This window comes from Anguilla rostrata, chromosome 6 (assembly GCF_018555375.3).
Source record: "Anguilla rostrata isolate EN2019 chromosome 6, ASM1855537v3, whole genome shotgun sequence".
NCBI classification, from domain to species: Eukaryota; Metazoa; Chordata; class Actinopteri; order Anguilliformes; family Anguillidae; genus Anguilla; species Anguilla rostrata.
The window spans coordinates 1,781,278-1,807,327 of record NC_057938.1 but is presented as its reverse complement, the minus strand read 5'-3'; the positions used below and the strand labels follow the sequence as shown (position 1 = coordinate 1,807,327).

Sequence of the window (26,050 nt, the reverse complement as noted above, 5' to 3'; positions counted from 1 at the left end):
GGCTCTGACACTAATACTGACGCTAACGCTGACGCTGACACTAACGCTAACGCTGACGCTGGCTCTGACACTAATACTGACGCTAACGCTGACGCTGACACTAACGCTAACGCTGACGCTGGCTCTGACACTAATACTGACGCTAACGCTGACGCTGACACTAACGCTAACGCTGGCGCTGACGCTGGTCGGATCACCGCCGGTGACTTTCTGAGAAGAGGTCTCTCGCTTTTTCACAGAATGGCGTTTCCGGCGTGACCACAGAGACCGGTATCGCACCGACCACACGGCAGCCACAGCCTCTCCCCCTGTCTTCTGACAGGATACAGTGCGCACACGGTTTAAAGGGAAATCTACCGACACAAAAATTAGGCCTTTGTTTTTAAAAAATAAAATAATAAAATTTAGGTGGAGGTGCATTTGTACGACTTCAGCTTTGGAGTTCAGCTTTTAAATGTTTCTAACACGTCCCAACAAAACCACATGTACAAAAAAAACTACATCAACAACACTCACAAGTGCAGGACTTAACTGGATGTATTGTCCATGTAAAATACACTACGTTTCCTAAAGTATGTGGACACCTGAATATCACACCCATATGTGCTTGTTGAACATCTCATTCCAAAACCCTGGGCATTAATATGGAGTTGCCCCCCCCCCCCTTGCTGCTGTAACAGCCTCCACTCTTCTGGGAAGGTTTTCCACTAGATTTTGGAACAGGCTGCAGAGATTCACTTCCATTCAACCACAAGAGCATTAGTGAGGTCTGGCACAGCTGTTGGGTGGAAGGCTTGGCTCACAGTTGGCATACCAATTCATCCAAGTGTCAGATGGGGTTGAGATCAGGGCTCTCTGCAGACCAGTCATGGTCTTGCCCACCAAACTCAGCAAACCATTTCTTTATGGACCTTGCTTCGTGCACAGGGGCATTGTCATGCTGAAACAGGAAAGGGGCTTCCCCAAAACTGTTGCCACAAAGATGGAAGCGCACAATTATTCTGCCTCCACCAAACTTTACAGTTGGCACTATGCATTCGGGCAGGTAGCGTTCTCCTGGCATTCCCCAAACCCAGATTCATGCATTTCAATTTCAATTTGACAAGCTGAAAGGGGTTGGAAAGTTGGAAAGGTGGCACCACATGACAGTGCCACGTCGAAAGTCACTGAGCTCTTCAGTGTGACCTATTCTACTGCCAATGTTTGTCCATGGAGCCTGCACGGCTGCATGCTTGATTCTGTATATCCGTTTGCAGTGGGTGTGGCTGAAGTAGCCGAAACCACTAATTAGATGCGGTTTCCACAAACTGTCAGCCATTTTTCTATGTGGCATCTCAGAACGCACTGCAGCCCTTCACACGACTCACAGCTCACATCGGAACCATGTTATCACCGCAGAACCATAGAACCTTAGAATCATTTCAGACCCTGGGAACCGAGCGATCACTACGGAACCTCAGGATCATGTGACCATTTCAGATCTCCGGAACCTTAGACCCCAGTCAGGCCAAAGGAAGGCAAAGGGCTCCCTCTGCACAGAGAGGCAGAGTCACCCACTCCACACCCCACCCTGCACACCTACACAAGCACAGGCCCGTTTTAAAAGAGGATCCCCACTCCACACCCCACCCTGCACACCTACACAAGCACAGGCCTGTTTTAAAAGAGGATCCCCACTCCACACCCCACCCTGCACACCTACACAAGCACAGGCCTGTTTTAAAAGAGGATCCCCACTCCACACCCCACCCTGCACACCTACACAAGCACAGGCCCGTTTTAAAAGAGGATCCCCACTCCACACCCACCCTGCACACCTACACAAGCACAGGCCGTTTTAAAAGAGGATCCCCACTCCACACCCACCCTGCACACCTACACAAGCACAGGCCTGTTTTAAAGAGGATCCCACTCCACACCCACCCTGCAACCAGCAAGCACAGCCGTTTAAAAAGGATCCCAACTCCACACCCGACCTGCACACTCCAAGCACAGGCCGTTTTAAGAGAGGATCATACCCCTGCCTGACAGCATAAGCAGCAAACAATGCGTGTGTGCATGTGGTGTTGTGTGTGTATGTGTGTGGTGTGCGTGTGTGCGTGTGTGTGAGTGTGCGTGTGTGAGTGTGCGTGTGTAAGTGTGTGTGTGTGCGTGTGTGAGTGTGTGTGCGTGTGCATGTGTGTGTGCATGTGCGTGTTCGTGTGTGTCTGTGTGTGTGTGTGCGTGTGCGCGTGTGTGTATGCGTGTGACTGTGCGTGTGTGAGAGTGTGCGTGTGCGCGTGTGAGTGTGTATGTGTGTGCGTGTGTGAGTGTGTGTGTGTGTGCGCGTGCGGTGTGTGTGTGTGTGTGTGTGTGAGTTAGGAACATGCATACCGCCTGCGGATGTTGATTGGACGGTTCACTGCGTAGGGGGATCCAATGCTGATCGGACTGTTCAGTGGCAAACTCATCCTTTCACCCTCTCTCTCTTTCTCTCACTTTCTCCCTCTCTCAGAGGTAGTGAGGTTTCAGTCTGTCTCTTCCTGTTGTCAGAATGCTCCAGTTCCCCATAACCCCCGCAGACCAGCCCTCCCCCACCACTGATGAAAAAAACAAGAAAAACAGATAAAATCTCAGGGAAAAAAAATTCTCCTTCGCTCCTCTTCCCTGTACAGGGCCGGTTTGATGAGGTCGGTCCTTCTGAGGGTGTTTTTCGGGTGTGAAACTGGCTGCTCAGGATCATGCCAGTTAGTGAAGTCTGTCCGAGGTGCACCTCCACCCCCACCCCCCCAACAAACACCACCCCCCCCCCCCCGAAGACACGCTCTCACTTTTACACAGCGCGATTCCTCAGTAGCTATACAGTCTCTTCAGAGAAACAGCACACATACACACACACACGCACACACACACATACACACACACTGCCTCCTGTTCTTCAGTTTCCTCTTCTCTCACTCCTTTTATCTCTCACACTCTTCCATGTGTCTCTGCGTTCTTTTTCAAAGTCTCTCCCTCCCTCCTTCTCTCTCTCTCTCTCTCTCTCTCTATCTCTCCCCCTGCCTCACTCTCCCCTCGATAGTCCTGAGCTGAACTGAGCTGGAGTGGGGTGGGGGGTGGAGTCTCCCTGACTTCACTGTGATGTCAGAGCAGAATAGGGGAGGCGGGGTCAGGGGGCGGGGCCAGACGACAGACCTCAGAAAGTTAACCCTTTAGCTGCCCTCTCTCCCCTGACTCAGGGGAATCCAAACAGTTATGAGGAGTACCCACGAACACGCACTTATTAGCATTATATCTATGATTATTGCTCTGATAATAATAATAATAACAATAATAAGAACTACTATTATTATCATTACTACCAGTACTACATCTGTCCAAGTGATAAATATTTATTACAAAACTCTGTAAGTGAGCTTGTGTATAAATCTGCGTGTCTGAGTGTTATATGTGCATGTGTGTCCATTTGTGTAACCACATGTAAAAGTGTGTGTGTGTGTGTCTGTGTGTAAACAATATACAATAACCTGCTCAAATTTATGCCAATGCAGATAAGAGAATAGACAACTTCGCCATGCATGCGCCTCGAACATCCTGTCAATCTTGCACCGTGTATGCATCCGGCTAAGACTCTCACACCACCTAGTGGCAACTAAATGCATCGCAGTTGACACTGCACGCCGGCATTAAAATATTTGACATTCTTCTAAATGTGCAGAAACTCGGCTTGTGCTACGGATGTTCCACAGCAGAGCTTTCTCCTCTGCGTGAGAGGTCTGTGAAAACAGGCCAATGTGAAAGCCTCGGCTAATATACCTGCACGAGCCGTTCCACACACATGCACACACATCCAACACACACACACACACACACACACACACAAAAAGATGAATCTTTGATACAGAAAAATTGGGAAATGCAGTAGTACACTGTAAAGTCCAGAGAGAACACCACAGAGGAGCTGCAACTTTTGGCCAGCAGGTGGCACTCTACACACAACCCTGCTGCACACCTTCAAAAGCCCAGCCGTGGAACATTGTCACAACACAGTTCCATAAACTTCACAGAACCATAGAACCTAGTCAGTCAACCCTAACTGCCAACCCCCCCCAAACCCCCAGAAACCATGAACACACTGATATTAGTAGACAGCAATGGAAGTTACTACATAAAGGCCAAAAATGAGCCTTAAATTTAATAAAAAACAAATAAAGTTCTGATAATAAACTGAAAAAATAAAGTTCACCGGGTAGAAATGAATATTATTTCACTGCTGAAAGGTCTGTACAGACCGGGACAGAGCGACCCTGTATCGGGGTGACACCTTTTATTTGAGTAAAAGTATTCTCAGAGTGTGAGGTTTACACAGCAGACCGTCCTTCATCGGGAGGATGAAGATGGAGGGCTGCTGCTGGGGGTGCGGGTCTGGGACGGGTTCCTGGGTGTTGTTTTTTTCATTCTGAAAATGCGTGGCCCTGCTGTCCTGACGTGCACAAGTTCTCCCAGCTGCACTAGGGCACACGCACGCACACACACACGCGCACACACACACACTCACACCCACTCTCACACCCACTCTCACATGATCTCTAGGAACTGTCTGCTGCTTGCTGTAAAGCACTAATCCCCATACTCAAATCAGCGCTGAACCGCGGTGCTCTGGGGGTCAGTGCCCACACAGCCTCTCCACCGCTTCACCCGTCCTGCAGACTGACCTCGGAACGACCCGAGTGCTCCAAAGGCTCCACCCACAGCCTCAAGCAGCCCGCAGCTCAGCGCTAACAGATTAGCATCTGCATCCATTTGACTAGCAAACCTGCTGCTATGGCTGCTCCAGCTCTTTTAGCTTCCCGCTCTCCTCTGGGTCCAATGGAACTGCTCCAAACTGAGCCACTTGTCCTCACTGAGCTGCTCCTGACAGAACTGTTCCTCTCACTGAGCTGCTCCTGATGGAACTGTTCCTCTCACTGAGCTGCTCCTGATGGAACTGTTCCTTTCACTGAGCTGCTCCTGACGGAACTGTTCCTCTCACTGAGCTGCTCCTGACAGAATCCTCTCACTGAGCTGCTCCTGATGGAACTGTTCCTCTCACTGAGCTGCTCCTGATGGAACTGTTCCTCTCACTGAGCTGCTCCTGATGGAACTGTTCCTCTCACTGAGCTGCTCCTGACGGAACTGCTCCTCTCACTGAGCTTCTCCTGACAGAACTGTCCCTCCTCACTGAGCTGCTCCTCACAGAACTGTTCCTTCTCACTGAGCTGCTCCTGGCAGAACTGTTCCTTCTCACTGAGCTGCTCCTAACAGAACTCTTCCTTCTCACTGAGCTGCTCCTAACAAAACTGTTCCTCCTCAGAACACTGCTCCTGACAGAACCTGAGCGTCTCCACCACTGTACTAAACACAGCAGTGCACATAACCACTGCACACTGCACACTGCACATAACTACTGCACACTGCACATCACCACTGCACACTGCACACTGCACATAACTACTGCACACTGCACATAACCACTGCACACTGCACATAACTACTGCACACTGCACACTGCACATAACTACTGCACACTGCACATAACCACTGCACATAACTACTGCACACAACCACTGCACACTGCACACTGCACATAACTACTGCACACTGCACATAACCACTGCACACTGCACATAACCACTGCACACTGCACATCACTACAGCACACTGTACATAAACACTGCACACTGCACATAACTACAGCACACTGCATATAACCACTGCACACTGCACATAACTACAGCACACTGCACATAACCACTGCACACTGCACATAACCACTGCACACAACCACTGCACACTGCACATAACTACTGCACACTGCACATAACCACTGCACACTGCACATAACCACTGCACACAACCACTGCACACTGCACATAACACACAGCACACTGCACATAACCACTGCACTCAGCGGCACACAACCCTGTTTTGGGAGCATATTTTCCCTCATCTACTCTCCAGTGTATCAGCACTGCTCAGTGATCACACTGTTTAATGAGAGGAGCTAGCCGTCCAGCTGGCAGTGGGACGGAGACGGTTCGGGACCGAGGGGGACGTACCCGATGCAGGAATGCCGACGGAAGGAGCCTGAGGCGACCGGCGAGCTCCCGCTCATCCTCAACCGCGGACCGCGCCGGACTACAGGTCTGGAATTGCGCTGCACTTTCCCTATGATGGGGAGGGCAGGGGCACGCCCACGCCCACGCCTCACCCCCCCCCCCCCCCCGTGTGTCACTCAGCCTGGGTGGGGGTGCAGTCACAGGGACAGTGACCCCCCCACCCCCACCCCCACCCACACTGTGAAGCCTGGGTAGAGAGGGTGCTGTCTGGGTGCTCAGATTACCCTGCTAGACAGACATCATCGATTTGCTTTTATGCAAATCACCCAAAACGCTCCGCCCTCTGGCACTCCACCACAGCACTCCTCTTACAGAGAGAGAGAGAGAGAGGGGGGGAGGGGGGGGAGGAAAGAGAGAGAGAGAGAGAGAGAGAGAGAGAGAGAGAGAGAGAGAGAGAGAGAGAGTGGGAAAGAGTTGGAACTGGAGAACAGTGACCGCAGTGCAGTTATAGTGTAGTAGAAGTTTGGCTGTGTTTTAATCCGGGCTGAGAGAGAGATGTGAGTTTTAATGTAACCTGGGCTGAGAGAGAGATGTGAGTTTTAATGTAACCTGGGCTTAGAGAGAGATGTGAGTTTTAATGCAACCTGGGCTGAGAGAGATGTGAGTTTTAATGTAACTGGAGCAGAGAGAGATGTGAGTTTTAATGTAACTTGGGCTGAGAGAGAGATGTGAGTTTTAATGTAACCTGGGCTGAGAGAGATGTGAGTTTTAATGTAACTGGAGCAGAGAGAGATGTGAGTTTTAATGTAATCTGGGCTGAGAGAGATGTGAGTTTTAATGTAACCTGGGCTGAGAGAGATGTGAGTTTTAATGTAACTGGAGCAGAGAGAGATGTGAGTTTTAATGTAATCTGGGCTGAGAGAGATGTGAGTTTTAATGTAACTGGAGCAGAGAGAGATGTCAGTTTTAATGTAATCTGGGCTGCCCTTTGGCCTGGGACAACCCCCCCTCCCGGTGCTCAGAGACCCTCCCGCCTGCCCCTCTCCCCTCCCTAAATCCCAAAGGTCGACCGGCATCAGTCGCCCTCTGCTTTTAGAACTCCTCAGACTGGCAGAATTACGGCTTGTTTGGTTAAAGCAGTTCCTCTGACATCCTGCGATTCCTCAAATCTTTTTCCCTCAAAAAAAGAAAAACTCAAACCCCCCCCCCCTCCCGTGATTACTCTCAGAGTGAAGCCGCTCACACACAGACAGTCCTGGTTCTCCTTTAGGCTGACAGCCTGTTTCACCGTATGAGTCTCCTAATGTACACACACTCTCAAACACAGCTCTGACCCCGGGCCACATCGTCGTACACACTACATTACGCTTCCATTTGGCAGAGACCTTTTTCCAGTGTGACTTACAATATGAGAGAAATAAGTACATCCAGCAGAGTTATGACAGAGCCAGACCAGGATAATAACGTTCCCAGAACAGCTAGTGTTATCAATATAGCACTAAATGCACGTTAACTTGTGCCAGCCTATAACCATAAATCAAATGACAGATTCAAACAGTTTACATCCAATTAAAAACCATAAGGTATGTATGCAGTCCTGAAGCAGTTTCATAAATAAAAAAGCGCTTTGGGGTTGGAAACAGGAAAGGGTGCAGACGGCAGACTGTGGGTTTTCTGTTCACATAATAAAAAGGCCAGAGCTTCGGCTGCCTTTTTTTCTTTTTAATCGCACACTTCTTCTTCTAGAATGCGGCAGAAAAACATTACATTACATTACAAAAACAGGCAAGAGAGACTGAAAGAACTCCCCACCTGCCCCCCCCCCCCCCCGACAAAAACAGACTGATGGAACGGTGATTCTGACAGTTTTATGATGTCACACACAGCCAGGAAGATCGGATTGCAGGTCCCTGCTCCCTGCAAGCAGAGGAGCCAATCGGTTTGTGCAGCCAATGACTGAGTAAATGTATAAATGTAAAACTGTGTGAAAAAGCGGAATCATTTGACACAATACACAGCATCAATGCAGTGAAGCAGCTATGGACCCTTTAAAATAAGCAAGCGAGGTTTCACCCCAGAGTAAAAGCACCCACGCAGTGAAAAAGAAAACTCATGTAAAAGAGGAAACTTAAGCCAAGGATTTGAATGATGTAAAACACGGTCAGTTGTGTGTTTTCCCCTGTCCCAGACTCTCATAGGCCCACACACAAACACAAGCACAGCGCTGAACACAGCAAACTGCTCCTGACTACCGTACTGAACACAGCGTACTGCTCCTGACTACAGTACTGAACACAGCGTACTGCTCCTGACTACAGTACTGAACACAGTACTGAACACAGCGTACTGCTCCTGACTACAGTACTGAACACAGCGTACTGCTCCTGACTGCAGTACTGAACACAGCGTACTGCTCCTGACTACAGTACTGAACACAGTACTGAACACAGCGTACTGCTCCTGACTACAGTACTGAACACAGTACTGAACACAGCTACTGCTCCGACTACAGTACTGAACACAGCGTACTGCTCCTGACTGCAGTACTGAACACAGCGTACTGCTCCTGACTACAGTACTGAACACAGTACTGAACACAGCGTACTGCTCCTGACTACAGTACTGAACACAGTACTGAACACAGCGTACTGCTCCTGACTACAGTACTGAACACAGCATACTGCTCCTGACTACAGTACTGAACACAGCGTACTGCTCCTGACTACAGTACTGAACACAGTACTGAACACAGCGTACTGCTCCTGACTACAGTACTGAACACAGTACTGAACACAGCGTACTGCTCCTGACTACAGTACTGAACACAGCGTACTGCTCCTGACTACAGTACTGAACACAGCAAACTGCTCCTGACTGCAGTACTGAACACAGCGTACTGCTCTTGACTACAGTACTGAACACAGCAAACTGCTCCTGACTACAGTACTGAACACAGCAAACTGCTCCTGACTACAGTACTGAACACAGTACTGAACACAGCGTACTGCTCCTGACTACAGTACTGAACACAGCAAACTGCTCCTGACTACAGTACTGAACACAGTACTGAACACAGCGTACTGCTCCTGACTACAGTACTGAACACAGCGTACTGCTCCTGACTGCAGTACTGAACACAGTACTGAACACAGCGTACTGCTCCTGACTGCAGTACTGAACACAGTACTGAACACAGCGTACTGCTCCTGACTACAGTACTGAACACAGCGTACTGCTCCTGACTACAGTACTGAACACAGCGTACTGCTCCTGACTACAGTACTGAACACAGCGTACTGCTCCTGACTACCGTACTGAACACAGTACTGAACACAGCAAACTGCTCCTGACTACAGTACTGAACACAGCAAACTGCTCCTGACTACAGTACTGAACACAGCGTACTGCTCCTGACTACAGTACTGAACACAGCGTACTGCTCCTGACTACAGTACTGAACACAGCAAACTGCTCCTGACTACAGTACTGAACACAGCAAACTGCTCCTGACTACAGTACTGAACACAGCGTACTGCTCCTGACTACAGTACTGAACACAGCGTACTGCTCCTGACTACCGTACTGAACACAGTACTGAACACAGCGTACTGCTCCTGACTACAGTACTGAACACAGCGTGCTGCTCCTGACTACCGTACTGAACACACACACACAGACATACACACACACACACACACACACACACACACACACACACACACACACACACACACAAACACACTAACTAGACAAAACCACTCAGAGGCCAAGGAACCGGCTGGCTGGAGGCTTTGTAAGCATGCTCTAGCCAGGTAACTGAGGTGAGTGCTGCCTGCAGGAAGAGAGCAGAGGTCAGAGGTCGGAGGTCGCCGGCCGTACCTGGGCGGGTGGGCGAGGGTGAAGCGCCGGCTCTGCGCCAGGTTTCGGCGTGCCATGGGCTGGCGCATCAGCAGCGGGGAGGTGCACGGCGAGGAGGGGGGCGAGTTCTGAGGGGAGTTGGCGGGGGACCCCGGGGGGGACCAGCCGAGGGACCGCCCTTTGCACAGGCGCTGGGCGGGGGGCGGACGCCTGATCAGCCGGGTTCCGCTAGGGGACCGCTCGCCCCCCGACACCGGCTCATCCATAATCCAGTCCTGCTCCCGCACGGCACCCGCGAACCCTTCTCCCACGAACGCTCCTCCCGCGAACGCTCCTCCCGCGAACCCTCTTCTCCACAGCAGAGCGCCCCTCAGAGGCCCAAAGCCTGAATGCTGTCCGCTGGCTAAAAGAAGGGGTACACCCCAAACCCCATTCCCCCCCTCCCAAAGGGTAACACGGGGGGGGAATCAGACAGGAACCCAAAAACCTGCACTGTCCAGCAAACTGCTCTCAGAGCAGAGTCGGTTGGCGGTATCAGCGGCTGGTCTCAGAGCAGAGTAGTGGTGGCGGTATCAGCGGCTGGTCTCAGAGCAGAGTAGTGGTGGCGGTATCAGCGGCTGGTCTCAGAGCAGAGTAGTGGTGGTGGTATCAGCGGTTGGTCTCAGAGCAGAGTAGTGGTGGCGGTATCAGTGGCTGGTCTCAGAGCAGAGTAGTGGTGGCGGTATCAGCGGCTGGTCTCAGAGCAGAGTAGTGGTGGCGGTATCGTCGTGGTGACACGACGCAGGTGTGAGGGATCTCTACCCTGCTGTGTTTACAGAGGGCTAAGCTCCTCCCCCCAGGCTAAATCTGGCCCTCTGATTTATAATGGGAGAGGCCTGCCAGAGGAACATACTAAGGCAAGAGTGCTCCCCCACTAAAACACACACACACAGAGCATACACACACACGCACACACACAGAGCACACACAGACACACACACACAGAGCATACACACACACACACACACACAGACTGCACGCACACATACACACAGCATACACACACACAGACTGCGCACACACACACACACATATACACACACACGCACACGCACACACACAGAGCACACACACAAACACACACACACACATGCACATACACAGAGCACACACACAGAATGCACACACACATACACGCACACACACACACTCAGAGAGCACACACACACACGCACACACACAGCACACACACACACACACACACTTCTGATGTCCCTAAATGTCTCCAGAGATCTGCTTTCTTTCTCCATGTTGGCCAAGATGGGATCACTTGACCCACATGTGTTATAAACAGAAAGGGCAGGGGGGGGGGGGGTTTATGCAACCTCCCCAGGGTCAGGACAGATCTGTGGCTCAAATTGCAACCCCTCAACTCCCGCCCCCCCACCACCCCAAAAAAGTCCTGTGCGATTGCACTCCTTGCTTCAAAGTTTGCCAATGAGTCAGCCTTAAACTCACACTTCCGTTTATACAGAATAACTTCAGATACAGAATCACAACTGCGGGTAAACAGCACAGGATGAGGGGGGGGGGGAACCCAGAGAGTATGGAGTTGTGGGATGGGGTGGTGGGGGGGGGGCGAGGAGGCCGCCTGGGAAACATTGGGGGGGTCGTGCGGACATTAGCAGGGGGTTGTGAGGACGTTAGCAGGGGGTTGTGAGTTAGGGAGGGGTTGTTAGAATGTCAGATAGCTTGTTGCGACACTGGGACTCAGGAGTAAAGCCAATGCCGTGCTTGATGAAGCCTGACACCAGACCGTGGGGCTCATCCACAAACTGGATCAGAGCCTTAACAAATACCAGACCATGGGGCCCATCCACACACTGGAGCAGAGCCTTAACAGGATGAGCCACCCAGCAGCTTGTTAAATAAACAAATGAAGCCCACAGCACAGAGAGGTTACAGAGCTGGCCCGTTAGAGCAGCTACAGTGCAGGCTCACTGATGGAAATTCAGCCAGGAGGGGAGCGCTTGCTAAAACCAGCCAGCAGATGGCGCTCCCGCGACGAGCGGCACCGTGCACAGGCAGCGCCGCGTCCTGTGGCCTCGGGACCTCGGACCGAACACATCGGGCTGAACGCTTCGCCGCTAATGAGAATACCGAACGGGGTTTTTCTGCGACTGCTCTGCATCTGAGTTTCCCACAACACACTGGGGTCATTGTTATCTTGCCACATGACTTCCTCCACATCAGCAGAGGAAAGCCTGAGTTTAGGAGGAAGCAGAGACTCCGAGCCAAAGGGAGGGACAGACAGCAAAGGGCCATTCACAGAACAAAAAAAAATAAAATAAAAATTATATATTTCTACACAATAAAATAAAATTAAGCACATACCAAAGGAATGAAACCATTTTATACAATTTAGCATTTCTGACATCACAGACGGGAACGGGGATTCAGAAAACCTGTAGTGGGCGGAGTCGCTCGACTGACCAACGCGTTTGCAAAAACAAAAAAATTTGCCCATCGTGTGGTTCATGAAGACTGAGTCACATGACACTAGTTAACCCCTATGTGCAATCCCCCTAGTGGTCAGCATGCTGCCTAGATTTCTCCACTCAGACCTGCAGTGCTCCTGCAACGAAACTATGAGTTGAAAACAGTAACTCTGTGTTCTAGCTCAATTAGTAGACGATTCAGGACAGCTGTGCCGAAGATGGAGTTTCTACGCGCCACCGTTGACGCACTGGTCATGCATTTACCAAGCACCCCCTCCCTGCAGCCTCATCTGTAACTACACCTCCTACGCATGACACACTGGACAATAGTGTCTATCTGGGCATTCATAAAAAAAATTCTTTCACCACTCAAAAATCGTATTCCGTCATAGCAACAAAATAAACTCGACAATAGCCGATGGTATGCCTGTACAGCTGTGAAAAACACTGCTCACTGCACACTAAAATAAAAAGAGGGATTTTTCTAAAATTATACCATGTCATTCTACTGTCAATATCTGGGACTCAATATGGAATAAATATACAATCTTACCATTGGTTCTACGTGTAGAGATGAAAATTCGAAAATGAGTGATCATATATTGTCTTGGACAATCCGTTTGTGAAATATACGCTCATTTGTGATGCCTGGGTACCTTACAAAATAGCTGTGCGTAATACCACACATGTTGTTTACGATGTCGTCGTCCTTTGTAGTACAATCTTGTTTGATTGGCAATTAATGCATCCAATATGCGACAGAATAAGCTTTCTAACGATGTACAATAAGTCTAATTTTACTTCTGGAATAGCGTTTTATAGCCCAGCGTAACCGAAAGCTTTATGTCATCATTGCTGTAACACTGAAACACAAACTCGTTTAAAATGACACACTGTGGGGATCTCCAAAGAAAGGTGAAGTAGAAGCGCCAGCAGAGGGCACTATTCATGGAGCCCCCATGTGGTCACAACTGGTAGAACAACCTGGTACTGCCTACAGGGAAAATCTGCTGCACAACTGATCCCAAATGGCATCATCAATTCAAATTAAAAAAAAAACAAAGATAAATTAAAAACAAATTCTCTTCATTTCTCTCCCCTGACAGGGCAGTTCACAGCTGAGGCCCCTGGTGGAGGGGGGTGGGTGGGTGGGGTGGGGGGGGTGGAAACGAGCGGATCTGAATCTAATTTCCGTTGCCGGGGGATTTTTATGTCCTTGTCACCAGGCGGCGGCGGGCTGGCAGAAGTGGGCGGGGCTAATGCGATCAGGGTCATGACTGAGCACGCCCGCACACGTCGGGCTGACCGCGCACGCCCGCCGGGCCTGTCATGTGACTTTCGAAACGCCGCAGCTCCATAAAAACCGCCTGGCCGCCATGCTCCCACTGCGTGGGGGGGGGGGGATTAAAAAAAACCCAAAACGACAGAGCAAAGGCCGCTTCACACCGCGCTGAGACGCCACCGTTTGTGATGAAAAACAGGCCTCGTTCACCCCAGGTTGAAATCTGTGGTTAAGTGATCTGCAGTTTCTCTCTGTCTCTCTTGTTTTTTTCCTTCTTCTTCTTCTTCGAAGTCACGCAGGGACATGAGGATGGTGGAGAGTGCTTTCACACCCACCATTGCCCTTCGATGGCCTTTCCCTCAGAGTTCTATTCTGACTATTCCCCCTTAGGCATCTAGCATCTTGCTCATCGAAGCTCCCGCTAACTGTGCCCTAACAATCACCCCTCACTCAAAGTCACAGAAGCCGCCTCCTGCAGCAATTTCAGGAAACACGACGTGCGTCAGGTGACCTGCAGACCTGACCTCACTATGCAGAGCAGGTGATCTGCCGGACAAAACAGCCATTCTGTCACCTCAGCAGCATCAAATAACATGCAAAACAAAAATGGCCTCTCGTCCCCACCCCCAGCTCTTCCTAACTTACTGCCCTTAACCCTTTGAAGTAGAGAAGGGTTTTGTGGAACGTTGTTTTCCAACATTCTAAGTCAGTCAGTGTTCTAGAACTCCATTGCTTTCCAGTAGTGACCGTTACATCAACAGTAGAGCGTACAGTTACTGCATTACCAGTCGTAATTGTTACATCAGCATTCAAATTTTCCACAGACAGAGGCAGGGGGTCATAGAGGTGAGGGTCATAGAGGCGGGGGTCATAGAGGCAGGGGTCTTGGGTATGTCATAACACATCAGGATCTTCTGCACTCTGTGACAACTGATGCCAAGAGACCATGTTCAAGAAAAAAACCAAATACAAGCAGACATTTATGGTGTGATGATTTATAAAAAACCACTAAAACTCTAATATAACTCAGAAATAAAGTATAAATAAACTTAGTCTTGCATATGTGTTTGTATTCTGTAAATAAAATGGATTTGTACACAGAATACGGCAGATTTTATGTGCAGGGGCTATTAGTGCATTCCAATAAAAACAAACCTAATGAAGAACACTGTAATATTAATGTTTTTCTTATCTTTTACGTCTTTCTAATCGTAAAACGTTTACTGAACATTCTAATGCTGATGTCACAGTAACCAATGGCGATTGAAAGTAGTGGAGTTCTAGAACACTGACTCAGAATTTTGAAAAGAAAAGAACATTCCAAAAAAAAACTGCTCTTCAAAGGGTTAAGCCTCTGATCTCCAGACGGCTCAGACACAGACCACCACAGCCCCCTTCCCCACTAGCATCTAATCCAAGCCCTGATTGCAGTGCTCAGCCCCCCCCCCCCCCCCCCCCCCCCGCCCCCCCCCCCCCCCCCCCCCCAACCTGCTCCTCACGACACCGCCTGTCAGTGACCTTTCCTCCGCAACAGGTCGTGAAATCTCATGATCACTGGCATCATTCTTATTAATAATAATACTACCCGTCATCAGCACTGTTATGGCTACAAGGCAAACTGGCTAGTGCGGCATTCACTCTGACTGAAATAGGTTTACACTGATGACAGTAGCTGTTGTAACCATTGCAGGCTCGTTATATCTCCTAGAGTTGAATTACCACTAAAAATGTCACTGTGTTCAAAAAAGCGGACTAAAACTAAATTAGGGAAAGGGAAAGGAAAATAAATATTAACAGATAATGAATGCAAGTCGGTCCCTGTTCCTAAACCCTTTGGATGGAAGAGGTTTAAGTCTTTTTATCTGTTAAAATAATTTTAAAAAAAATCTTTATAAGGTTCAGGACTTCAAATTCATTCAAATCCCGCGTCAAACAAAAAGATACCACCCGCTGGCTTCGCGCTCACGTGCGCTTTGCGAGAGACAGAGAAAAAACGGCGTTAAGTCAAATGTAAGGAGAGACGACAGGGGAACAAATACACACACAACGACTACAAGGAGCTCAAATTACCATTTATGAAGCGGGGCAGGCCAGGACATGCGAGGGTTTTTGAGACCCGGGTGGCGGTTTCTCACCGCGTTACCGTACAGGTACTGGTCGCTGTCTGAGTGGTACCGTTGCTGGATCCGGATGTGAGTCCGGGGCTGGCGCCACAAGTGTTTCGGCGGTTTTGCGAACCCGGCGCTCTCGCGGCTCAGAACTCTGCACTCCATCCCCGTCGCCGTCCCGCTCAACCGGTTTTCCTCCAATTCCGTAAAACGACTCAGGACTCTTGGAGCTGCGCAGGGCGAAGTCCGCTTATTTTCAAAACACGCACCTGATTTTCCGTAAGCAAAAGCGACCGAGCTTCAAAACCTCAGTGGAAACGCTACCTTGATGACGTTAGTGGGTGTAAAAACAGGGGGGAGAAAGCGCTGTCCTTGGAAAATGGTTCTGAAACGAACAGGTAACGCACGGGCTGGATCAGGAGCAAGTCGCGCGCTGTTCTGACTGTCCGTTCGCGCACCAAGTAAAACGCCCCAGCATCATTCAAAACAAGCCTCCACGAAATATGAGGGGTTTGTTTTTTTTGCCTCGAGTTTGCTTCTTATACACACTCTGTATCTAATTATCAAGCTCTCCAGGATCTCAACCACAACACAAAAGTACACGAACCTCGAAGATAATCAGCCAGCGTCTGCTAGGCTAGTTGTCAGACACGTCTGACGGTCAGCAATGGCTTGACAAACGACGACCGCGGAAAGTGTGAGAAAGTAATCTTCCGATCTTCTGTGGGTTGGCAACGCACTGACTGAGCGCGTAGCCAACGCAGCCAATTTACCTGATCAACTTTTTAACTCGCAGAGCGCAGCAACAGACCACATATCGGTCGCGTCATTGCACTGGGGCATTAACGGCAAATTGGTGTCCAAACTGCGGGATTAAAGAAGTGCTGCGTTCGGGAACATCAGTGAACTCCCTCAGAAGCCTTTCAATTACGGGCAACACAAGAAAACGATCTGAAACCTAAATAATCACAACCGAGTGATTTTCCATTCGCGTGCCGTGTCCGCTCATTCAGACAGAGAACGTGAACAGTTCCCGGAGGAGCGCAAAAGACGTATTACATTATATAACATTTAACGCGTGGATGCATACGTGCAGAGTGCCGGGTGCAGGCCAGCATTGAATCACTATTTATCCTTAACTTTCATTTGATTCTTCCCATTAACAGAGGTGGAAAGTCCAGATTCAGAACGTTCAGTCCTCCCCAGCACTTTGTTCCAATCACCTGGATTTGCTAATCAGCACAATTCTTCAGCCAGGCGGTAAAACTCATTAGTGAAATCGGCTGGCTGAGTTCATGGGTTGAAAAAACACATGGCAGGACTTTCTGTCCCCCTGGATTTACCACTTCAGCCCATTAAGTTTGGTGACTTATGCAAATCAGTAAGAGTAACTCGCCAAACTGTGAAAAAAAAAAAAAACGAATCTATATTAAAGTTAAGAACAGATGTTGACTGAATTCAGACAGTCTGGACTGGGAATGTCTAAAATAGTCCACGTAAAAGTGTGTTAAGAGGAAGCAGGGAAGGGGGCGGGGTCAGTGCCGGAGAGCCAATCAGACTTACTGAGTCCTGGAGTGGGTGGGGCCTGCGACAGCCTCCAGGCTCTGGGCTCCTCCCCTGGCGAGGGGGGCGGGGCTCCGCAGCGCCTCGGGGTCCAGAGGCCGCCGGGCATCCTGGGAAGAGTGGCGGCGGGAGAGCGGCGGGAGCAGGAGGGGCCCGGAGAACCGCCGCCGTACCGCGCAGCTGGGGGTCGCCACGGTAACCGGCTCCAGCTCCACCGGCTCCAGGGAGCACCTGCGGGTCTGGACCAACGAGACGTTCAACATCGTTTGTTTTTTCCTCTCCTACTCAGGCTTTAATAACAGCATTAATATTTAAAACAAACACAACACTAATTACAGCACAAGGGGGAAAAATTCAATTAGTAAGTCTCTGTGCATGAGAGTGTGTGTGTGTGTGTGGAGTGTGTGTGTGATTGTGTAGTGTGAGAGTGTGTGTGTGGAGTGTGTGTAGTGTGTGTGTGTGTATAGTGAGTGTGTGTGTATAGTGTGTGTAGTGTATGTGTGTGAGTACAGCAGGGAGAGGAGAGAGGTATTGATCTCCTCTCCCTCTGTGGCAGAACTCCAGCAGATTACTGTGTGCTTGCGGCTGCACTGTTTACATTCTGCCCTGGGGGGGGGGTGGGGGGGGGTGGGCAATACTCAGACCCCCCACCCCCCGACAGACATAACCCCTCCAGTCTGGGTCTGCTGTGGCTGCCTGGTTCAGTACATCAATACCAATCCCCGAGCGAACGGTGCCAGCGCCTCGCCTGGAACTCTCCCCAATACCGTCTTCAGAGAAACTCGCCTCAGCCCCACACACTCTCTCCGTCTCTACAGAGTACTGCAGAGGGGCTTCGGCTGCTGAGGCTGGCTTCCTGCTGCTCTCTGATTGGTTAGATCTATCACTTTCACCCTGCATTGTGTTTTGGGTTTCAGCTGAAATGGCGTGAAGAATAAAAATGTCCAAGCGAAATCACGATTCTTCAGCAGCAGTAACGTCAGTGACCGATACACACTGTAGCCACGTAAGAAAAGGGAGAAAAACAGAAGGAAGAAAAAAAGAACAGACAAGAGCGGAAGGGTGAGCAGGACTCTGTCGCGTTTAGATTCCAGACGCAGGAGGAAGTTAGTGCACTTAAAATCCCCAGAATGATGAGCTTAATTCCGGGGTTTTGCAGAGTGCACTCAGAAGCACACTTTTCAGGATCCAAATCATACTTTTTAGGAGATCCCACAGAAAGGAAGAGGCGGAGTCATCTTTGGGTCCCATAAATCAGAGAGGAAGAGGCGGGGCCTCTTTACTACAAGTGCGGGACGTCTTACAACACTTCTGCAGTGCAGTTGGAAAATAGTATGGACACACACACACACACACACACTCACACGCACACACACTCTCTTATACACATACACATACACACAGACACACTCTCTCATACACACACACTCACTCTCTCACACACACACACACACACAGCCACACACTCTCACACCCACACACACACACACTCTCACACTCACAGACACACACTCTCTCATACACACAGACTCACTCGATCACACACACACACACACACTCTCTCATACACACAGACTCACTCGATCACACACACACACACACACACTCTCACACAATCACTCACACACACACACACACACACACATACTCTCACACATACACACACACACACACACACACACATACACACACACACTCACACACACACATACACACACACACTCTCACACACACACACACACACACAGGAGTGGCTGGGCTCAGGAGAGCACCTGTACTGTAGGTAATGAGGTTACTGAAGTGTAGCTGCAAATCCTATTTCCCCCGGGAGACCCCAGGCCTCCTCCATCTCAGACCTGCTCCCTGCACACACAAGGGCACAGGCATCCTTTTACAACCTACAGCGCTAACTTTAATCAGGCTAAACGAGAACAGTAAAACACGGAACGCTCTGAGAAATGTGGCCAACAAAGAGTGGGTTAATACAAAACCTGTTGTAAAATGAAAATTTTGCTAAATGAAAAACATTAACAATATTACAAAGCTTTTTTTAGGCTGAGTGGGCAAGTGAGGCGGATTTATTTGACTTTCAGGAAAAACCAGTTTACAACAGGCATTCCAGGAAACAGGAAGTGATCATCCAGGAAGACCAGCCGGTCATTAACTAAAGCACGCTCACAATGACCAGGGCCTGTATTCACAAACAGCCTCACAGTTTCTCCCTATAGCGCACAGCGACCCGACATCAACTCTCCAACTCCGATTCTTTATGAATACAGACCCAGGATTTTCAATGTAGAAATAAATATTTATAGATCAATAAAAAAATCAACTTCGTAAAGAAGGGTGGCACGCTTCCAGTTCCCCATCAAGAAGGGATACAATGATCCGTGTCGAAAACAGGAAGTAAAGGACAAGATAAGACAGGAAGCAAGGTTCCTTCCTGAAAACTGATCTCGTCAGGGCAGGAAAGGCAGAGGAAAATGAGCACCTTGGAAGATGTTTAAGTCCTAAGACGATGTACAGTGTAAGCAGAAAACAGACCCCAAAGATCTGTCTGCCAATGCTCACTGACAACAGTGTCACAGCAGGGATTTAGATGACAGATAAGGGCTAGACTTATTTTTTTTTTAAACCCTTCAGTGGAAGTAGAAAGTGAACAGACTGCTCAGTGTTCGGTTTTGGCACCATCTAACATCCCCTTTCCTGTGCGTAAGATACAGTCAAGACCTGGCTCTTATCTTCATGCACATATCTGATCTGTCTTCCTGCTGCGGTCTCAGTGTTTTCTGTGCTTAACTTTCGTTTTACATATTTAACGTTTTGTTTTTTTGTTACTTCTTAAATTGTTTATACAGACACACAAACAGATGCACACAGACACACACACAAAGATACACAGACAGACACACACACACACACACTCTCACACACTCAGACACGTCTTAGAGCCCCAAGTGGCTCCACTTCTTCCTGTCTAATTTTGAAGATTAATTAGCAGGTCCTCCATCGCTGGGCTCGCAGCTCTGGGGCTGGTTTCCCCCCCCCCCCCCCCACCTTCCCAAACCACGACCACACACTCTGGAGTCTCCGTCTCCATGGCAACCGCACCCAGCAAACTCAGGCCACTTTTCACACAGGCATTCAATTCCTGACACACAGCTAATTTAATACCACCAGGATTCCATATCACCTGGATTCAATACCACCGGGATTCCATATCACCCAGATTCAATACCACTCGGATTCCATACTACCGGGATTCCATACCACCGGGATTCAATACCACTCGGATTCCATACTACCAGGATTCCATACCACCGGGATTCAATACCACCGGGATTCAATACCACCGGGATTCAATACCACTCGACTCCGGAGAACACACCGCCTCTATCTCTTTACTCCTCACCTGTCCAGGTGTGTGGGGGAACACGCGCTCAACTCCTTTTCCATCCATGTCTCCCTGAAGCTGAAACGCAGGTTCGGCTCTGTGCCGTAGTGTTCAGCCCGCAGGCCAGGCAGTCAGGGCCCCCTCTGGGCCCACCTGTCCACCCTGCTGAAGATGTAACAGGACGGCGTGTAGCACAGTGGGTAAGGAACTGGGCTTGTAACCGAAAGGTCGCAGGTTCGATTCCCGGGTAAGGACACTGCCGTTGTACCCTTGAGCAAGGTACTTAACCTGCATTGCTTCAGTATATATCCAGCTGTATAAATGGATACAATGTAAAAAAGTTGTGTAAGTCGCTCTGGATAAGAGCGTCTGCTAAATGCCTGTAATGTAATGTAATGTAATGTAACCGCCGTCTAAAGGAGCTGTTTGCTGTGTCACGTGAGCTGATCAGGCTAAAAACCCAGGGCTGTGAATACGGACCGTTCGTTCCCTACAGGCACACGGCCATTTCTGACCTGATATCACACTGCAGGGGCACACGGCCATTTCTGACCTGATATCACACTGCAGGGGCACACGGCCATTTCTGACCTGATATCACACTGCAGGGGCAAACCATCCTTCACCAGCAGGCCTGGCTCAAACACGTATCTGTTTTGGCCAATATGACCAGAAGGCGAGGTTTGCACTCTTTGAGAGTGTTTCATTGGTTCCAACACACCAGACAAGATCAGTAAAGCGCAGAAAAGTATTTGAATCCAAAACAAATACGCATTTGACCCGGGTCTGTTCAACAGACATCAGAAACGTGAAGCTCACAGCGCTTGGCTGCATGCTGCCACTCTGAGGTTAAAACCCAAACATGCGCTACGGGGTCCAGGACCACGTCTGAGGCCCTGCTCTGCTGAGAACTGTCCCATCAAGGACAGGAGCACCCAGTCAGACACACCCTTCTGAGAGGAGGAGCGGACAGCCATCAAACAAACCACCTTTTTTTTCTTATTTATAAGGTGCAAAACACAGTGTCTTCTTTAAAGAATCACACTGACTTCCTGCACGCTGTGCGAATTCTGATTTTACTTCAGGCAACACCCCGGACGACCCGCGGGCGACCTCACCGTTTGACGCAGTCAAGACGGCAGGTGAAAGGGCATCTCCACAAACTGATAAGAGTTTATGAACGTGCAAATTCCAAGTGTCTGACCGCACGACCGAGACGGATGCCTTCACAATCACGTCTGATAAGAACAAAAACAATCAGTTTGACGTGAAGGAGTTTAATGTCACCGACAGCGGACGCAAGAACCTAGGAACTGTGACGCGCGAGCTGGCAAGTCATGTGACCGACTGCAGGAGGCAGAAAAACGGATCGCCTTTTACCTCCATGGACAGGAAGGACCCTGATCTGGAAGTCCTGCTCTTCTGCATCCTCAGCTGACGAGCTGTCCAGGACGAGCCTCACTGAAACACAGAGGCAATGGGGGTCAGCCGCTCACCTGTAACACCTGAGGCTGAGGCTGAGGCTGAGCCGTAGAGACATGGGGGGGGGGGTGGCATCGGTACGGGGGGGGGAGGGGGGGTATGGATATCTGTACAAAACAAAGTCTCCTTCCTACCCGCCCCCCCGCAACTGGGCCACCCTTCATTTCCCTAAAACACATCGCCACGTCTCAACTTTCGTTGGGATCTTTACACCTGCTTGGCAAGAGTAACATCTCCATGCACGCACACACACACACAAGCACAATCCAAGCTCATAGACGCATAATAAAGTCAAAGGTCAAATGTTCTTGTGTAACATTTTTTTTAAATGCTGCATGATTTCAACTGTGAAGTTCGCTTATGACCCAGTGAACATAGGTTAGGATATATCTGAGGTTCACAACAACTAAAAAAATGGAGTCCAATTCAAATATTGATACAGAGAAATGTTCTCCCAAATCTAAAAGGGTGCAGGCTTTGGCATTTGCAAAGCAAATATTTGCCTAGTAAACACTAACCTGACACTGAATTTTATTTGTTTTAGAGAGCGGGGACAGGAGAGGTTTAATCTAAGTGCCGTGGCGCGCGCAGTCTCCTGCACTAATACATGTATAAACAAGCATGAAATTCCTAACCACATCGCGGACATACAGTTTCTGTACTCAGTTCCAGCTCAAAACACGAGACAAACGGGGCGAAGAATGGAAGGCGCTCGCCATCTAGAGGAAACCAATGGTACTTTTCCGTCTGTGTGTCAGGGGTTCTTTCCATGCGTTAACACCCCAGGCAGATGAGAGGAATACAAACGTATAATTATATGACACGCTGCCGTATTCCTTTGGATTTAGCATGGGGCAGACACAAACTGCTTCGCGCTGCGTTACACTTAACCCTACGTCAACAAAAAAGTAAAGTTCGCGCGAAATATTTAAGATTACGCACACTACACAAATGAATAAAGTTAACGATGAAAGAGTTTACGTGTCTGATTATTAAACGGGTTAGCCTCAGGCCAGTATTGTCTTCTACTCTCAGTAAACACAATAGATTGTCACGTCAACACTGGGTAACAGCAGACAGATTTAAATTCGCCACTGAGCGATGGTAATGACTTGGAACATAGCTCAAAACAAAGCCGTCATCTGAGATGTACACATTTGCTGAATATTCAAATTAAAACGATCCTCCATATGATAATGTAATACACTAATGTGCAAACTTAACTTTTTAAAAGTTTGGCGTAATAGGTCATTTCTGCTTAAGGAAGCGCAAACATTCTTGGGAAACAATGAAACACGGGTGAATCTTATGTAAGCAAAACTGTATTATTCTTTTAAAAACCATACACTTGGCTTATATAAAAAGTTTAAAATAGACACATAAAACAGTAAAGTATTTAAAATAAATTGCTGTCAGTTGAGGAGATGGATGTGGCAAATTAGCATGGTAGTATGATTGGAAAATGCACTATTTCTACGTTGATTACCCCTTATATTTATATACACTATACAAATAGCTATACAATACACTATACAAGGTTTTGGCCTTTAACAGATTTGTGGTTTGCGCTTATACACCAACTACAGTAAATCTCCACGGAAAGCTACCAATCAGCTTGACTGTTTTTAGAACTGCGAGAAAGTGATCTGTAAAACTAAGAATCACAGGAAAGAAAGAAATGTCCTACATTTTACAGTATCTTGGAGATCTGGGTCACAAACGGAGGAGCCGAGCCACGGCTCCCACTGCTGTTTTTTTGGCTCTCCCCAACCGCGAGCTAGCCGGGTAGCTAACATCCAACTTAGATTGTGTCAATCGCGATTGTTGTGATTGTTCAGTGATAGCAAAGCAATCACGAAAAGGCTATTAAAATGTGCAAAAACTAGTGAAAGCCACTAAAGCTCACGACACGACTTGTCCAGCAGTCAAATGCCACTGGCTGATTTACCATACTCGACTGCCCAATTTAGATGCCTGAACAGACCTACAGTCGTTACATTTTTGTACAGTAAGGTCGAGATTGCTGAACACGCAATACATATCAGTAACAACTGGTTTCTTACGTGTCACGTCTTCTTTCAAAAAAAAAAAAAAAAAAAAAAGGGTTTCAGCCTCGAACTTGATGCCTTGTCCGACGTGCAGTCGCGAGTTTGCTTTATTTAATAAATACTGGAAGTGTCACAAGGGCGCAAATCGCTTAATGTATGTGACGAACTTAACTAAATACGCTGTTGTGCGCCACGGAATCCAACTTCTATACCTGCACGTGCACACATCGCGCACCAATAAAACGTTTTGGGTTTTAAACTCCGATCCTTTATTTCGCAGGCAATGACGCCGTTCGTGCGCATACCAGCGACAGGCGTAAACAATATAGCTAAATGTGTTGCAATGTGGAACACGCCGTCCAGCGTCACAGAATGCTAGTCTTTCCGGTCTCTCGCAGTTTTTGGTCCGATTTCACTTCCAAAGGCGTTTTCTTCCAGGGAAGGAAAGGGGCAATGAAGGGGTCGGTACACTTATGAGCGACATACTGAAGTTAGCCTTTTTATTTTCGTGAAAAGCAAAGGGTGCTAAATGTGACGTTTCGTTAAAGCAGTAAACCATGAATAATCACGTTAACAACTTTAATCGTCGGGTAAATAACATAAGCTAACCAACCCACATACCCCCGATTAAACAAAAGGCATTAGCCTACATTGAAAAAGTTTTTTTTAATTTTCACTTCACTGTGTTCTTTTATGAAACATGTAACTTTTTAAAACACTCAAAGCAAAACTCTTTTTTTTTGTCCTGGTGACAGAATGACAATTTTCGGCATTCGTCCTTTATCTGATCGTGGAAGCCATTAAAGTTGAAAACTGCGACGAGAAGTCTGAAGCAGCACGCATTTACTGTGATACTTCGCACTAAGGAAACGTAGCCTAGAAAACGCACAGCAACGTACAAAAATTTCGTAACAGCAGCTAGTTCGTCTTGAAATACTTTCTCTCGACAATTCAAGCTGTGCAGCCACTACAATTCAATTCAATTTAACTTTATTTCAGACACATAGGTCCATAGCATCCCAGGTTCACTACACATCGCCAAAATACGCGGATGATGGTTGTGCTCTCCAGCTTAGTGAAAGCAGTTTATTTCTTTCAATGTAGCACAGCTCATTGCGCACTGGAAGTGTTTCAGATGTGGTCGCGTGTGGATATTTATTCATGTTTAAAAATTAATACTGACTGCAGAAAGGAAACGCACCAGTGCTTTTTTGGGTTTTAATTTGGAGACGTCCCAGACGTTCGCGACTGTACAGCTTAACATGGCCTTGTTTCTTGTTTGAAAGGGTCATTCTATTAAAACAAATAAGTAACTGGCTGGACATATTTATCATTTACAAAATCTGAGTCCAAATTAAAATATAAAATGTGCTACAGTAGTTTTGAACTGATGGTGGTTTGCTAATCCAAATTCAAAAAGTTTCGCTAGTTATTTTTCAAATTAAAGTTCTAAATACATTTTTTTACAGACATTCAGATATTTGTACAGTGTAGTATTTCACACGTGCATTTAACAATGTTATGATACCGTGATCATTCATTACTGATGACTTTGTATTTCTTCGTCAGGCGCATGCGTATTCACACTGACTTACCTGTGGTCCACTGAGGGAAATCGGAACCTAGGGATTCTGCAGGCCCAGGACACCTGTCTACCCATTACGGAGATGCACTTGCGGTTACAATTAAGGCAAGCCGCACCGCTTTTCCCACTGCCAATAACAGCGGTTGGCGTCCTTTAAGCTAAGAAAGGTAATTAAC

General features: G+C 48.4%; 1 protein-coding gene across 7 annotated transcripts in view; it reads right to left on the bottom strand.

The window, feature by feature from the left end:
• Nucleotides 1-24,920, bottom strand: part of LOC135258149 (3',5'-cyclic-AMP phosphodiesterase 4C-like) — a 52,416-nt gene extending 27,496 nt beyond the window's left edge. For 2 of the 7 annotated variants that reach the window (XR_010330879.1, XM_064341422.1), the window contains exons 1-3: nt 24,305-24,920; nt 22,140-22,220; nt 17,366-17,604 (exon numbers count right to left, since the gene is read on the bottom strand). Coding sequence is in view for 6 of the 7 variants with exons in the window: in XM_064341422.1 (XP_064197492.1) it covers nt 17,366-17,604; nt 22,140-22,187 (287 nt within the window). In the remaining variant the exon portion in view is untranslated. Of the gene's footprint in view, nt 1-2,373; nt 2,771-9,956; nt 11,077-15,764; nt 17,305-17,365; nt 17,605-22,139; nt 22,221-24,304 lie in introns of those variants that run through there. The other 5 variants (XM_064341423.1, XM_064341425.1, XM_064341426.1 and 2 more) reach the window with 5 other exon arrangements.
• Between the last annotated feature and the right edge of the window lie 1,130 nt (nt 24,921-26,050).